The sequence below is a fragment of the Ambystoma mexicanum genome, chromosome 10 (assembly GCF_040938575.1).
Source record: "Ambystoma mexicanum isolate Mex_15411 chromosome 10, UKY_AmexF1_1, whole genome shotgun sequence".
Taxonomy (NCBI): Eukaryota; Metazoa; Chordata; class Amphibia; order Caudata; family Ambystomatidae; genus Ambystoma; species Ambystoma mexicanum.
In genome coordinates, this window is record NC_090932.1 from 1,512,297,931 (window position 1) to 1,512,313,470 (window position 15,540).

Here is a 15,540-nt window from a genome sequence, read left to right on the forward strand (position 1 = left end):
CAGAGCGACCCCATCGCCAGGAAATCAGCTGCTTGGTGGTTGAGCAGTACACAGGGGGGTTTCCCAGACAGCCTAGCAAGAAGTTAAACATCATAACCCCAGAGCACAACATGATTGTGGAAAAGACTGTAAACAACCGATTCTTGGCCCACATGTAGATGACCCAAGGTACCAGCAGTGGTGGTGTCTGGATTTGCCAAAGTAGAAGCATGATTATATTGACAAGCTCTGCAGAAGCCAAGTAAGCAAACTAAACAGCCAAGAAAAAAGTGCTGGGCACTTGAACCCCAAAAGGCAGAGTGCCCTTTTAGCAGCAAGGAAGGCAGTCTCTAAGGAAGAGAATGAAGGACTGGGGTAAAAGTTCCTATAGAGAAGCCCAACTTATTTAATGCTTTATTTAATTCCTAAAATGTGATCTCAGTTAAACCTAATCCCTTAACTTTCTGTCAAAATAAAAACCCTTGAATTCAAGTCCTCTTTTGTTGCATCTGCCATGCCACCCATCACAGGTATCCCCTTTTTTACTGGACTCCCTTGTAAACCTTTCACAGTATTTATCTATCGGTAAACACAAAGGGCTCACTAAATATTGCACGTTGAAGAGATAGAAAGGAGCAATTATGTGCTTAATCACATCACAGCATTCACCATCTACTGCAAGAAAACTTCACATTACTGCACAAAAGAAATTTTACCTTGTTAATGGAGATTGTTTCACCGCAGGTACGTTGATAAACTGAACTGTAGCAGTGATCGGGAGAGAATAATTTGTGCAGGACTCGCCACAATTGAATGTAACTGTAGAAAAACTGAAAGAAAATGCAAACATATAAAACAACCTAAGCAAATCCAGCCAAATACCATCCTGGTTAAGGTTTCCATGTGGTTCCCACAAGATACATTTTGTGGCACTAAGGTACTGACCCACATGGTTCCAGTGACCAGCAAGTGAATCTGTATTTCACCATAAACAAAAAAGTCAAATGGGTTGTAGGCAATTCATGACATTATGCACCAAGATCATAAACTTTGGACACGTAAGTGTATATAATTCAGTATGGAACTTTTTAGATTCCATTTTAATGATTTTAGTTTCTTATTCAAACTTTGGTTTGCCACTTCTTAGGCTGACATTGGACATTTTGGAGTTGAAGTAGGATTCAATAAACAAATGAGAACACTTCTAGAAGAACTACCCCAATTGAGGCTTCTATTATAGGAAGGCCTTGGGAGTTACACTTAGGTCCAGACTACGACTGATGAAAACATTTGATTGAAAGAACCACACAGCATACTCTAACCAATAAAGAGTAGAATGATGTAAATAGAAAGCACAAGTACCTTGATATTCAAAATACTGATGACGATACTCGGATTTTTTAGAGATCATTGAATTTTGAAGAAGAAACATTACACTGCTCCTGAAGAAGAGATTACCCCGAAACGCGTTGAGCAAATTTTATGTTTTGGCTGATACATCATTTCGAAAATTGCATACTATGATGTTTATTAACTATTCAATAAGAGTGTGATTTATAAATATTTTGCCTAAAGAATGTTTAGATAAGAATCTATATCAATTTGCAGACAATGAACACTAAGTTCTGGCTGTCATTACAGACAGTTTTATAGGTGTACTGGGGCGATGGGAGTGTGCAACATAGGACGGGCCCCATTGCTCTCTTAACCTTCCCATGCACGCTCTCCACCCTTGCCCAGGCATCCCTAGCCCCACAATGCCCAAGGAACTGTACTAGGGACTGTCTGCCTCCTTATACGTTTATTAATTCATTCAGTCACTCTCAACATTGAACATTTCTTCTCACCATCTTATCACCTTTCTGTTTCTCCCTTCACTCAATTCACAACACTCCTCTCAATTGGTTCTGCACCCTCTCTCTCACACAATATATTTCAAACCACTGCTACAGTCTCTTCAGCCCTCTTCTCCACCATCCGCTTTCCACCACCTCGCTCTGCCCAACAACTCCACTTGTGACCGCACCCAAACTCTCTTCATCCAAGAGTGGCCGATTTGCGCTTTTATAGCCCAGCATCCCCTGCTCCGTGTATCCTCCCGGTTTCCATTGGCCGTTTCTGCCTCCCTGCCCTATTGGGACTATCACTTCCTGTGCTTTCCCCAGGGGGTTGGGTTTAATTTTGGAAGTCTTAAAATGGTCCCGTTATCCCCTCCCCTTTTTGGTCTCTGGTGTTCGTTCAGACATGGCTTGTTTTCACCACATTTGCTTCACAAAAGAGGTGAGGGTACAGATCTTCCTTTGCAAGTGGTCTTTCTGGCGGTGATGAGTTGGGGCTCCTGAATCCCGTCTTGTACAGATTCTGGAGCAGGCATTCTGTGGCAGCGAGTTCGCTTCGGCAGCTCCCGGCTAGCTCTTGCTTGTTGCTGCCTAGGTACTTCCAGGGGAAGTAGTTCTGAAAGACAAATACAATAAATCTGGCCAGGACGGAGGCTGACGGCCATTGCAGATGGGACAGGTGTACCAATGTTTTCATACAACAGTAACCACTCTGGGGAGTCAAGGACCTGGGTCTCCCTCAACTCCCTCTTACCACCCCTGAGGTGGGACAGGCTCTGGCAATACCCTGGTAGACTGCTTAGCCCAGGTGAGAGGGGTCCCCACTCCCTTTTGACAGGATCATGACCCAGACCCTGTCACACTGGGAGTATCCTCCTGCACATGGGACACAGATCATTATGGGATTTTTACAGATACGGAGATGGTAAAAAGTGTTCAGATGTCCAAACAGAGTTAATGTGGATGACTATGTGAATAATTATCTGCATCTGACAGTGAGCTGTGAACACAATGCGCCAATTTCTCCCCAGTGGCAATCCCTTTGTCCGTCAGTTTGGTGCCGGTGTGGGGTCATCACTGTTCAGCCAGTTGACAAGCTTGCCTTCTTTACTGCCATTCCTCTGCTCCAGGAACCAACAGATGGGTTTGGAGGATTACTATCTTGATGGACTCTACATCTGAATTTTCTAACGGTTTACCCCTTTCTCCACTTCTTCTCTAGGTTTTTGTAAATTGTGCAGCCGGTCAATATGCTGTTTGAGCATTAGTTATGGAGGTTCATTTACCACTTTTGCTTTCAAGGTTTTAATTTTGACCTTTAAGACTATTTTTCAGACATGCAGGTATGGTCTTTTCTATAGCTCATGTTTTCTCTAGCACAAAGTTGCTCCTGCATGCATGCACGCGCTCCGTCAAACAAATTGAATTTGAATTGAAATTGTGCCAAACAGGGCAATTGTATCCATCTTTGGAAGTATGACGGGTGCGCTTTCCTGAACCACAAAATCACAGAAGACCACTCCCTATCGCATGTCCTTTAGCAAATGAAAGAGGCCATTAGTAAGATTTAGGAGGAAAATGCACTCTTGAAGATGCTGAAAATTCAAAGTCCGGGACCAGCCTAATGTTGCAAAGTTTCTAGACCCTGAATATAGGATCCAGGAAGACAAACCCAGACCTTGTTTGCAGGGCATCTCAGTATACTTCCTGACACTATTAAGTGTAAGCATGGATGAGCAGTCAAGGCTGTACTCTCAAGAGGAGCGTGGGGAAAAGAAGGAAGAGGGAAGCATGAAACAGCACACAATAAGGGAATGACAACACAGTAAGGATGAAACATTTACTTAAATATCTTTGGCAAAAATAGTAATGCAGCATGTTACCAGTGAGCAGCTTTATTGGGTAATATCTTTAGAGGTAGCTAATTAACCAGAATTCAGCAAAAGTTAGAGCTCAGTTTACAGTGTCTTTGGAATGTGGATTTATAACTTGCCAACATTATGATGTTAACCAAGTGGCCAACCAAACCAGAAAGCCTGTTATTTTAGTGAAAAGGAGCAGTGAAACGGGAGTCAGTCAGCAGAAATCTCAGTTGTGCTCTGCATGTGCCCAATGAATATGGGCACAATGTTAGTCTATAGGACAAAGCTAGCCAGTTTCTTTGTAAGGTTTCATGCAAACCAAACCACAAAAAAATAAAATCAAAAGAAAAGCTAGCCGGTATGTCTCTGGTTATGCAGATGTTCTAAGTGATGAAAGCGGATATCCCCGAAAAAGGAAGATGGCCTAAGGACCCAGGAGACCTCTGACAGAAGAAAGAAGAATTAGGTGCCATAACTCGGTGCAGCTATTTTGGATGCTGAAATTGCAGCCTCAGTGGAAACAGTTTGCAAGCAGTTCAAGTGCAGATGACACAGAAACAGTTATAGTTGTTAGACAGTATATACTGCTGGAACATTACAGGAGAGCCAAACTACCAGTAACAAGGTAAACTGGTAAGTGACCGCAAGTGACAATCCAATGAGACCCATATTCCAAAGGTCAGTAACGTGAGCTCCTTCGCATCTTAGGCTGCGTATGGCCCCCCAGTGTTGTTTCGTGCCACTTGTGCTCCCTTGCATCGTTGTTCCCTGCATCCTGTACAGTTCGCCCCCTGCTTTTCCCATAATCCGCCCCCCCCCCACATCGAAGACCCTTCCCCTCTTTTGACCTATTGTTAACTGTTTTGAAACTGGTTTGTGCTCTATGGGTTTTGGGATTACATTGCCTTGCCTGAATCCTTCCCTTCTAGGTTCTGTGTTGCTTCTTGTGCCTTGTGGATTGTACAGACCTTTTGTGTTCTCTATAGTTTTGTTACTGTGTTGTGCTTGAAGGTTATTTGGCTTCACTTGCATTGTCTGCATTCTTCCCTTCTAGATTACTTGTTGTATTCTGCGCCCTGTCGAGAGTACTGTCCTTTTGTTGTTTCTCTTCTGTTAGGTTATTGATTTTTTGCTCTATGGTTTCTGGCTTTACTTTTACTTGCATTGCCTGCATTCCTCCCTTCTAGGTTACCTTATGTGTCTTTTTTTCTGCAGTGTGCTTTGCTTAAATGTGATTCTCAGATCCATTGCTCTTGTCCTTTTGTCTTCCCCCTGTTTCTCCCTTCCTGTCTGCCGTCTGCGTGACCCCCCCAAACCCTGTTTGCTGGGTTTCCCCTCCCCCTTCTTGCTCCCCACACCCTCTATGGTGCTCTCTGTCTCACCTATCTTCTCAAACTGCTTTACTATCGACTATCCTGGGGGTAGATCAATGTCTTTGACTGGGGCCTCCCTCTGGAAGAGCCTCCCTGCTACTCTAAAACTTGAGGGGAACCATCTCCGGTTCCGGAAGCACCTTAAGACCTTCCTCTTTTCTTCTGCCTTCGCTCCCCCTCTCCCCTGCTGATCTGTTCTCTGTTGGCACCGTGCACCTGGCCACCCTCTGTCTTTTGGGCCCAGGTACCTGCTCATCCTGCCACCCTCCCGCACTGCCTCCGGGCCACCCCTTGCACTGGGGTCTGTATCTGTACCCATACAGCCCCCCCTTTTTCTTCTTGCACTTATCAGACCTAACCTGTCTGCTGCCTTAAACCTAGCACTTGCAAATTGCTGGCTGCATTATCACTGTTTGTTGCCTTTATTATTTATTTATTATTATTTATCTGTTTCTCCCTCTGCTTCGCACTTTCCACCTCTCCCCCCTTCCATGCACTTTTCCCCTCCCCCTCTCCCATGCACTTGCACGTTCTCAATGTCACTGGGCCTAGTAAGATCGCTGTTTTGTTTTCCCCTGTTCCCCTCCCTTGCCTTGTCGCGCTCTGAAACACTTGTGTAAGAACGCGATAGAAATAAAATATCAATCAATCAATATCCTATCCCTCTCACTAAGTCTGGCAGGAAGAAGCTCAAAAGGGACATCCTGGTCTCAAACACGGGCTCCCTATCGCTGATACCTGCACCAGTGCTTCCTCCAGACAGACCCTTACTGATATCCTCTTTGTCGTTCCCTCTCGAGGCCTATGGTCCCCCCTCATATGGTCTCTGTTCTCTCTCCTGGTGGAACCCTGTGGGAGGCCCTCCTGGCTCCCTTCCACTCCAAAGACCATCAGTAATGTCTAATTAAATGCCACCGCCGGCCCTCAGGGCAATCTCCTCCTTATTGATAGACGCTTCCTGCGCCTTATCAACTTCCTTTCCTCTCCTGCTATCCCTACTTACCCCTCTTTAGCTCTTCTGCCACCTCCCTGGCACCCTCTGCTACCTCTCTGGTCACCTTGTTGCCTCCTTCCTCCACCACTCTGGGACCCTCTTCTTCTTCTGGTACCCTCGCCTTCGTCTGGCACCCTCTTCTTCCTCCGCCTACCTTACCTTCATTTCCTTCCTCCTCTGCCCATCCTCGGGCACCTCCAACACTTACGAAGGGCGTACCTCTGGCCTGTACCCCTCCATGGAAGTCCTTCAAATTTGGCAACCTGCTCCACATTGCTGCTCTCAACTCTCGCTCAGCTGTCAAACACTCCTCTGACATCTGACATCTGGCATCGCCTGGAAGAGCTTGATTTGGATGTACTCGGTCTCCCCGAGATGTGGTTCACGGGTAGTTCCGTCACAAGTTTTGACACTCTCCTTCCAGATGGCTACAAGATCCTCTGCAAACACAGAACCAACCGCCCCGGAGGGGGTGTAGCTTTGGTTTTCCCGGAGTGGATCCCTGCTTCTGTCATTCCAATGCAGGATTACTCCTCCTGTGAATGCCTGGTCTGCAGGCTCTCAATCTCTCCTGGCCTCTCTCTCACTGTGGCCACTATATACAGACCGCCTGGCCATGTCACTCTCTTCCTCCTCCTTGGATATCTCAATATCCACATGGATACTACTCGCTCCTCTACTGGTTGGTCACTCTCCCACTCTCCCTCTGGATGTTCTGATCTCCTCAGACCTCCCCTTCTCTAACCCTCTCACCACTCCTCTCTCCTGGAGTGACCACTTTCTCCTTTCCCACCTCTCCCTCTCCACCCTGGAGGCCAAACAGACTCAAACACTGCCACCTACCTTCTCGGTCACCTGACCCATGAAGCGTGTGTCAGTTGAGGCTTTCGCTGCTACTTTCTCTCCTCCTCCTGCACCTTTGGCTGACTCCCACCCTGATACTGCCCTCTCTAACCTACACCTTTCTATCTCCAACACTCTGGATGTCCTTGCCCCGGTCATGAGGGTCCGCTTGAGGCCCAAATCCAAGTGCAACTCTTGGTAAGATTCTGACCTTGCAAACTTTAAACGCAAGTGTAGGATGGCTGAGAGGAAATGGAGGGTGTCTGCTCCCCCGCCTGACAAACTGGCCTGCTACCTGCTCCAAAGGCAGTACAGACTCTATGCCCTCTCTAAAAAGAGAGCATACATCCAAGCCCGCATCTCTGCAGCATCTAACAACTCGGACGAACTTTTCAAAATCTGCAAGGAGCTGGGCAATCCTGCTGCAGTCTCCACCTCTCCTGTTCCCTCCCAGTCCCTCTGTACGGCCCTGGCTTCTCATTTCACCACTAAAACTCCGGACATCATGTCCACCCTCTCTTCCTCTACCTCCTCTTCCTCTACCACTCCTGACCCATCTGTGGCTGTTTCACCTCCTTTCTATGCAAGTCTCATCAAAGCAGGTCCTCCTCTGCTCATCCACACTCATTAAGGACCACATTGACAACCTTTCTCCAGCCTTGGCAGATTTCTGCAATCACTCCTTTGCCACTGGAACCTTCCCCTTACCCCTTAAGCACTCCCTTGTGCACCCCCTCCTAAAAGAAAGCCCTCTGCCGAGCCTTCCTCTCCGGCTAACTATCGCTTGATCTCTTCCTGGGAAAAGTCTTGGAAAAGCTGGCCATCTCTCAGCTTAACCTGCATACTGAATCTGTTGGTTGTCTCCACGACCACCAGTCTGGTTTCAGAGCAGCCAGAAGCATTGAAACTGCTCTCATGAACATCTATGAAAACCTTCTGTCCAACCTTCGCTCTAATCTTCCTTCTGTCCTCATTCTCCTCTATCTATCCTCTGCTTTTGATATGGTCAATCATACCATCCTGCTCAACCGTCTCCAAGACAACCTGGGTATCACAGATCAGGCACTGGCCTGGTTGACCACCTTTCCCAACGACCGACCCTCCCAGGTCCAACTGAGGTTCTTTCTCTATTCCAATTCTCTCTACACGTGTGGCGTTCCCCAGAGGTCTAACCTTTCTCCCTGGTTCTTCAACCACTAACTGGCACCTCTTTCCCACCACATCGCTTCTTTCTGCTCCCCTCAGCCACCTCTGCTCCTTCTCTCATACCAGACTGTCTGGCCACAATTCAGGAGAGGTGTGCCGCCAATGATTTCAGCCTTAATGCCAGTAAGACCGAGATCCTCCTCATTGGTACACCTCCTCCACCTTTTCCTCTCTCTATGTCTGCCCATCCTGGGCCCTCTTCCTTCTCCTTCCTGTGAGGCTAAGAACATTGGTGTCATCTTCGCACCACCCTCTCCTTCTCTCCTCACATCTCCGATATTTCTAAGAAGTCAAACTATCAGCTGCACCTCCTCTGAGGTATTCTTCCTTTTCTCACTTTCCCCCAAAAGCTCACTGTCTCCAGATCCCTGGTCCTCTCTATGCTGGACTACTGAAAAAGCTTTTTTCTAAATCTGCCTGCCTCTACTCTTCAACCTCTACAACTCATCCAGAACAGGAATGTGAGACTTGTCCTTGGCCTCAAGCCCAGGGATCATATCCCTCGAGCTCTGAAATCGCTCCACTGGCTTCCTTGTCACTGCAAGGATCAAGTTTAAGACCCTTTGCATTGTCCACAAGGCTTTCTGGGGCCTGGGACCTCTCTACTTCCAACTTTCTCTTCCTAAACATCTTCCTTCTCAGGCTCTCCACTCATCTACTACCAACTCTCTGAGGGTCTCCAAGCAGAGAGTGGGGGGGTAGATCTCTCTCCTCATCTAGGGCCTCCCTCTGGAACAGCCTCCCTGCCACTTTCAAACTTGAGCAGAACTACCTCCGGTAGCAACTCAAGACCTTCCTTTTTGCATCAGCTTTCTCTCTTCCTCTCCCATGCCGATGTCCCTGTCTCCTCCGTGCAATGGTCACCTGGCTACCTTCTGAACTCGGCCCAGTGTACCGCTTGTCCAGTTGCCCTTGCACTGCCTCAGGGCTCCCCCAGCGTTTAGGGTCTCTGCACTTATGAGTCACCTGCTGGCGGCACTTATTAGTTACCAGTACCTATGAGCCACTTGCTGGCCTCACTTATGTACCTGCGCTTCTCAGACCACCCCCCTTCCCCCGGCACTTCTCCCCTCCCTCTTCCCTGCACTCGCGTGATCTGAATGACACAAGGCCTCCCCTTGTGCCCCCTCCTTGTCTTCTCGCGCCTTGACACTCTTGGCACAGTGGATTTATGATATGATATGGAATTTATAACCTGCCTATACACAACAGAGTCAAGGGAAGGAAGAACCAATGTTGTTCCTTCTGATCAAAGAGTAAGGTCTGAAGCATGCAAGTTCCAGCAGTTGGTCACATACTGCTTTACCAGTGGACCCTGTGCACCATTCGAGGTTCCTGTATAAAACTCACTGGGCCTACAACACCCAGGTGTGGAAGCCATCTGGAACACCGACTGGCTCACAGAGGGACATGTGACACACTGCCTCCCGTATTAATTCTCGCCTAGGTGTCCAGCCTGAGCGCCTGCAGCCAAGAGCCAAAAGCAGCAAAGGGCAGCTCCCTGTTTGGTACTCGTAGGGCAGGAGAGGGCCCAAGGCCAGGAATTAACCAAGCTCACCCTTTATCAGCCTTCTGCTTCCACGCATAGGGATCCACCCACCTATTGACTATCCATTCACTGCAGAGTTTCTATTACCTCACAGGACCAAGGATCATTGCTGTTTTGGGTTTGTTAATTGTCTTTTGGTTACCTATTGCCTCACTGAAGCCCAACTCAGAACAGACACCTACTTCTTCTCAGCCAACCACCCACCCCTTCCTGCTCACCCACCTACCCTCCCTCTCTCTCTTGGGCAGCACCCTTTCTTCATTGTCTTCACTTTCCCATTTCATCCACCCTCCATCATGCATCATGCATCTTCATTTTTCTCCATTTATCCTTCTACTTGACCTTCTCCTTCCCTTCTCTCATAGCCTTCAGCCTCAACTTGATTTAACTTCTGCATCAGTCTCTGGCCTACCCATCTTCCCCTGGCCCACTGCAACCATATTCTTCAAATACGAGGCTCCCGTACTCCGAGGATCAACCTCATCTATCCCCCTTGCCAACCGCACAAAACCTGTGCCTCTCCCCCACCTCCTATTCACTTGGCCTGTGGAATGCACAACCCCTCTGCAACAAGTCCTCCTACATCACTGACCACTTTGACTCTTCACCCTCAACTTGCACATCTTAAAGTCACAGATACCTGTATCTCCCCATTGACTGCTACACTGGCAGCTCTCCTCACCAACTCTGCTACTTTTCCACACTCTCCCAGACATGCTGGGAAGGGTGGCTTTGTGGGGTTCCTTATCAATAAGGCCCTCAACACTGCTCCTCTACCCCAGTCTCACATCATCTCTTCCTCTCTTGAATATGCAACTATTCAGCTCCTACTTCTCTCACTGTTCTGGCTTTCTATCAACTCTCTGGTCCTCTCAATTCTTTCTTCCCTGATCTGACCCTTCTCCTCAAGTCTCTTCCTACTGACATCCCCATTGTCATGCTAGGGAACGTCAACCTTCCCAAACCCTCTGAAGCGGCCTAACTTGTATTTAAATCCCTCCTATGTGACCACTCCCTCTACTCGCTCCACGGCCAGCCTATCTACTCTGGTGGGAATTCTATTGACCTTGTCTATCTTATTCACTCTCCTCCTCCGATGTCTCCATTGACCCCTCTCTTTCTGATCACTCCATTGTTCACTTGAACATCTTGGTCCCTCCACCTTCAATCCTCATCTCCCCACTTGAAAGACTAAGGAAATTCAGGCAAAATCTGTTTCCCCGTACTTTGATGATGCAAGGACCTCTCTTCTGCTTCGTTCTCCTATTCATGGCTCTTCCATTGATCATGCTTTCTCAGATTTTCATAATGCACATATGACTCCATTTGACCAACACTATTCTGCTTGCACATTCACACCTTCTTGTCACAGGCTTCAGCCTGGGATCACCTCTGAAATTCAGACCATCAAAACAAATATGTCCTGTGCCCTAAAATGTAGGGGCAAGGTACGGCCACCTTTCCTACTCATAGCCTACAAAAATTCCCTTTCTGCCCTAGAGAGAACAAATAATCCATGGTTTTCAATAGAACTACAAAAATTAAAAGCTATTAAACAGAAGCATTTTAATGCATGGAAATCAACAAATAATGCTTGCAAAAAAGGGTGTTTCCAAGCTGCAACAAAAACATTTTTTAGACAAGCTGTGATTATAGCTAAAAATATTTTTTTATGATAGAATTAACATGGCTCAATCGAACTCCAAAGAACTTTTCAGGGTACTAAAAGAGTTGGAAAAACCTTGTAAAGTAAATACAGACACCATCGAAAAATATGATGAAAGATGCAACATAATACAAGTAGCTATGACTGAAAAAATTGATAGCACCAGGGAAAGGATTAAAGCTAATAATAAAACCCATCTCCCTACAGATAACATTGTACGAGAGAGAGCCAAACATCAGGTTGAAAGCAAGGAACACCAGTTTAGCTTTAAACCAGTTGATGAAATCGAATTAAGGGAAATCACTGCCAAGCTGAATCCCACAATTTGTAAGGGTGACACATGCCCAGCTATGGTAATAGAAGAATGTACACCACAGCTGATAGATGCGCTCTGTACATTTATCAACACCTCATTTGCACAGAATCATATTCCAGACGACTTTAAACATGCATGGATTACTCCATTGCTTAAATAAACAGGTCTCTGTCTGAAGAATGCTTTACACTATTGCCCCATCACAAAAACACCATTCTTATTAAAGATTCTTGATCGTGTTGCGTACTTACAAATGTCAACGTTTCTGAACGAAAACAACATCCTAAATAAATGGCAATCAGGTTTCATACAAGGACACAGTACAGAGTCAGCCTTAGGTTACAGATCTTACAATAAATGGATAAAGGACAAGCAGTGACATTAATGCTGTTAGACCTTTGTGCCGCCTTTGATCTAGTGGATCATAAAGTGATCACCAGATTGAGGGAGGTAGCAAGATTCTCTGAGAATGCAGCCAAATGGGTTCAATCATTTCTGAGCAAACAGAATTGCAGAGTCTGGAGTGGGGATGCAAAAGCAACCCCCATAATTCTCAAATGTGGGGTGCCACAGGGTGCATGCTTGTCACTCTCTTTTTACAATATATTTACAGTGCCTTTTTTAAGAAAAACTTACTGGAAAAACATAATATTGGCTTTACCAATTTTGCTGATGATACTCAATGTATCATTCCCATGACTGGTAAACACGAAGAGGATGAAAGAAGATTAAATGAAACATATGAAATTATTCACTGCTGGATGACGGAAAAGGGCTTGGCATTAAATAAAGAAAAAACTGAGATGATGGGTACAAGGAATAAAATCAATAAACTTGATAACTATAAACACTTTAATTTCATTTACCAGAGGGACCTGCTGCATGCTGCCTGCTACCAATTGCCTTCATAAGCTTCCTTTCAAGCTAAAGCGAAGCAAAAGTGAGGCAAAGTGTTCCCGGTGTTCGTGCTCTGCTTTTTCTACGTGATTCAGGACAGGATTGCTGTGCCTTTAATTTAATTTCCCAGAGGGACCTGCTGCCTGTCATAAGTTGCCTTCATAAGCTTCCTTTCAAGCGGAAGTGAGGCAAAGTGTTCCCGGTGTTCCGCGGAGGTCGACGGAGTCGTGATTCAGAAAGTAACACTGCCCCGTTGTCCACTATCATATCGGTGAGACCGGACTTCCCACAAATAGTAAGCAGGGAGGGTCGGGAAGTGATCGGAAATCATTGCTAGAACTCACAAAAGACTTTATACATACCACACAAATCTACGGAGCCGACATATAAACCTGCTCATCGCTGCTCCTCCTCCCAGGTGCGGCTGTTCGTGGGTTCTTCCCAACGCTGACGCGGGCTGCTCCCCGGACCCCCGCTCTCCCCTCCCAGGACAGCTGAGACATCAGCGCGGACCACCCGCCTTTGCCTTTCATGGACAGTGACTCACTGCCTTGACGGGTACGCTCAGCACCAGCTCTCTTTCCATTTTCTATCGGAAGACCCAGAAGCCCGTTCCAGCCCTACAGACTGGTCTTCAGTGAAGCCTACGAACTGAGCAGACTCCCCCACCCCTCAATCTGTCCGCTTCACCACCGATAACGCCCCCGAAGCACTCGGCTCCTCTTTTGTGCTAGTGTCTCGCCATTTTGCAGGAAACCCCATGCTAAAGTACTAGACTCTGCGAGAAGGTGAACACACAAATTCAACACCTAAAACACACAAGGCCACAACCCAGACCCTACAGAACAGCTGGAACCACAAGCTCTCTTTTACCGTAAGCGTGCGAGAGACCGAAGGGCTCTTCCCCTGGATCGAGCACGCCGAACTACTACCTATACAGGCTGCCTGAAGGAAGACGGGAGACCGAAAGGGCTCATCCCTTGGATCCTGTACATTCCATTTCAATCCGAACAGCCATATTACACGCAGACTTCGCCTGCACCGCCACAATCCGTGCAAACTCACTGACGGCGAATGGGAGACCGATCCTGCTCGCCTTGTCACAACTCAACCGGCACAGACAAAGGCTGACCATGTCTACTATAAGATGACCTCTGCAGGCTGCCGGAAAGTGGGAGGGAGACCGAAAGGGTTTCCCCCTTGGATCCCGGCCGCGCAACCATATGACTACATAGTTTGGCTGCTGCCAGCCCAGAGTCCAACGCAGACTACCCCACGGATCCTGCATCCCTCTGAGCTGTAACTTCTGTCTATAACACAACCACCTTTCGAAGACTGCACAGGAGTGCCCTAAGAAAAGAGCTTACCACCCTACCTGACCACAGAACAGAGACAACATCTACAGACTCTTTTCTACCCCAACTATCAGCAAGTCAGCAAAGCAACACAACAAAAAACCCAACCTCGGCAGTACAAAAACAAGACAACTAGGAAAACTCGGGGAGCTCCCTGTGAACCAACTAATGGTGGATACTCTCCAACTAACATTGGAGCAAACCTTGTTGAGACCCAAGATAAAGAAGGATGCTCCGGAATCATCCAGGCAAAACCTCAATCATACACTGGCCAACTCTCAACAGATAACTTCACAGCCTTTACCCCCCCCCCCGCCGCCGCCTCGAGGCATAGCAACCGCCAAACTCCTCCATTACTGGAACACTTTCCAGCCCAACATCGACTCCATACCAACATGGCTGACAGCCGAACAGACACCCAGTGCGACACCCCGGTGGAACAAACTCAAGACATTGCTCTGTCCCCCCCCCCACTGATCTACATTCAGACCAACACCACCTACCGCCCATTGATCCTTCCTGCTCCAAATCGCAAGAACCCTATATACCAGACCCGCAGCAGACAACCTATCCAGGCTTAGAAAATATACCACACCTGGAAGGACCCCCCCTCCTCGCATGAGGTGCTCTCAGAACAACGAAACAACCGACCACCTCAATCTCTGAATGAACAACCTTCCCTCAAATGATTTCTACAGTAAATCTGCAGCACTCAACTATACCAACACCAAGCCCCCATCAACCGCCCAATCCCCCAACTACCACAACAAAAAAGGAAAAAGCGAGACTTGCTAAACTGTCCTAGCAACAAACCCACGCAACTCAAAAATCTGATCACAAATCTATCACAGATAAACCTTCAAGAGAGGCACTTAAAGTTGCTCGACTTTCTATGGACATCACAGAAATAGAATCAATCAGGACCAACATCGAGAGAAGAAAGGAAATATTTGGCCCCTCGTTTCACATAGACAAACCAGACTTAACCTCAACATCTTCCACAACTCCAGCACAGCCATATAAGTCTACAAAGCAGGATGTCATCAAAACAGAGAAACTGAAACCTAGCCCCCTGCATCAACCGCCAGAGAACTAATTTTCATACGAATCAGATGCATCTTTTCACACACCACAACTCCCTCGTGATAACCAACACCTACCACCGGTAACTCCCTCCGATGATAAAAACAGTAGAAACTTGGAACATCAACGCCCACAGGATGACGATAATCCGAGGATACCTACTACCATGCTGGACCTCCAGAATATGCTAATCTCAGTAATTTCGCAGTCCATGATCCCCTTCTTAAAACTCCAAGAAGACATGAAAGACAACATCCGCAATCAAGCGACCCTTCTTGCCATGATTCACACAAAGCAAATTCACACAGCAAACTTCATTAACACTATAGAAAACCATCTGAATGTAGAAGCAGAGCAATCCAACCTCTGGCAACAAAGACTGTCTGAAATAGCAAGAGGCGACCGGCAAGAAAAATCACAGTTAACATCTGAGATACTCTCGCTGCTAAAAGCCCAACACCATTACCAGACACTGACACCTCAATCAACCTTACAATCTAAACCAGGTGCCCTCATTCCACAAGAAACAAACACCAGGAACTCCAATACCACATAGAGCTATTAAAGAATCAATGGTCA

General features: G+C 46.9%; 1 protein-coding gene across 1 annotated transcript in view; it reads right to left on the bottom strand.

Moving 5' to 3' along the window:
• Nucleotides 1-15,540, bottom strand: part of TCTN2 (tectonic family member 2) — a 794,052-nt gene that overhangs the window by 98,651 nt on the left and 679,861 nt on the right. Inside the window, exon 16 of the mRNA XM_069619693.1 lies at nt 696-809. Coding sequence (XP_069475794.1) covers nt 696-809 — 114 coding nt within the window. The remainder of the gene's footprint in view (nt 1-695; nt 810-15,540) is intronic.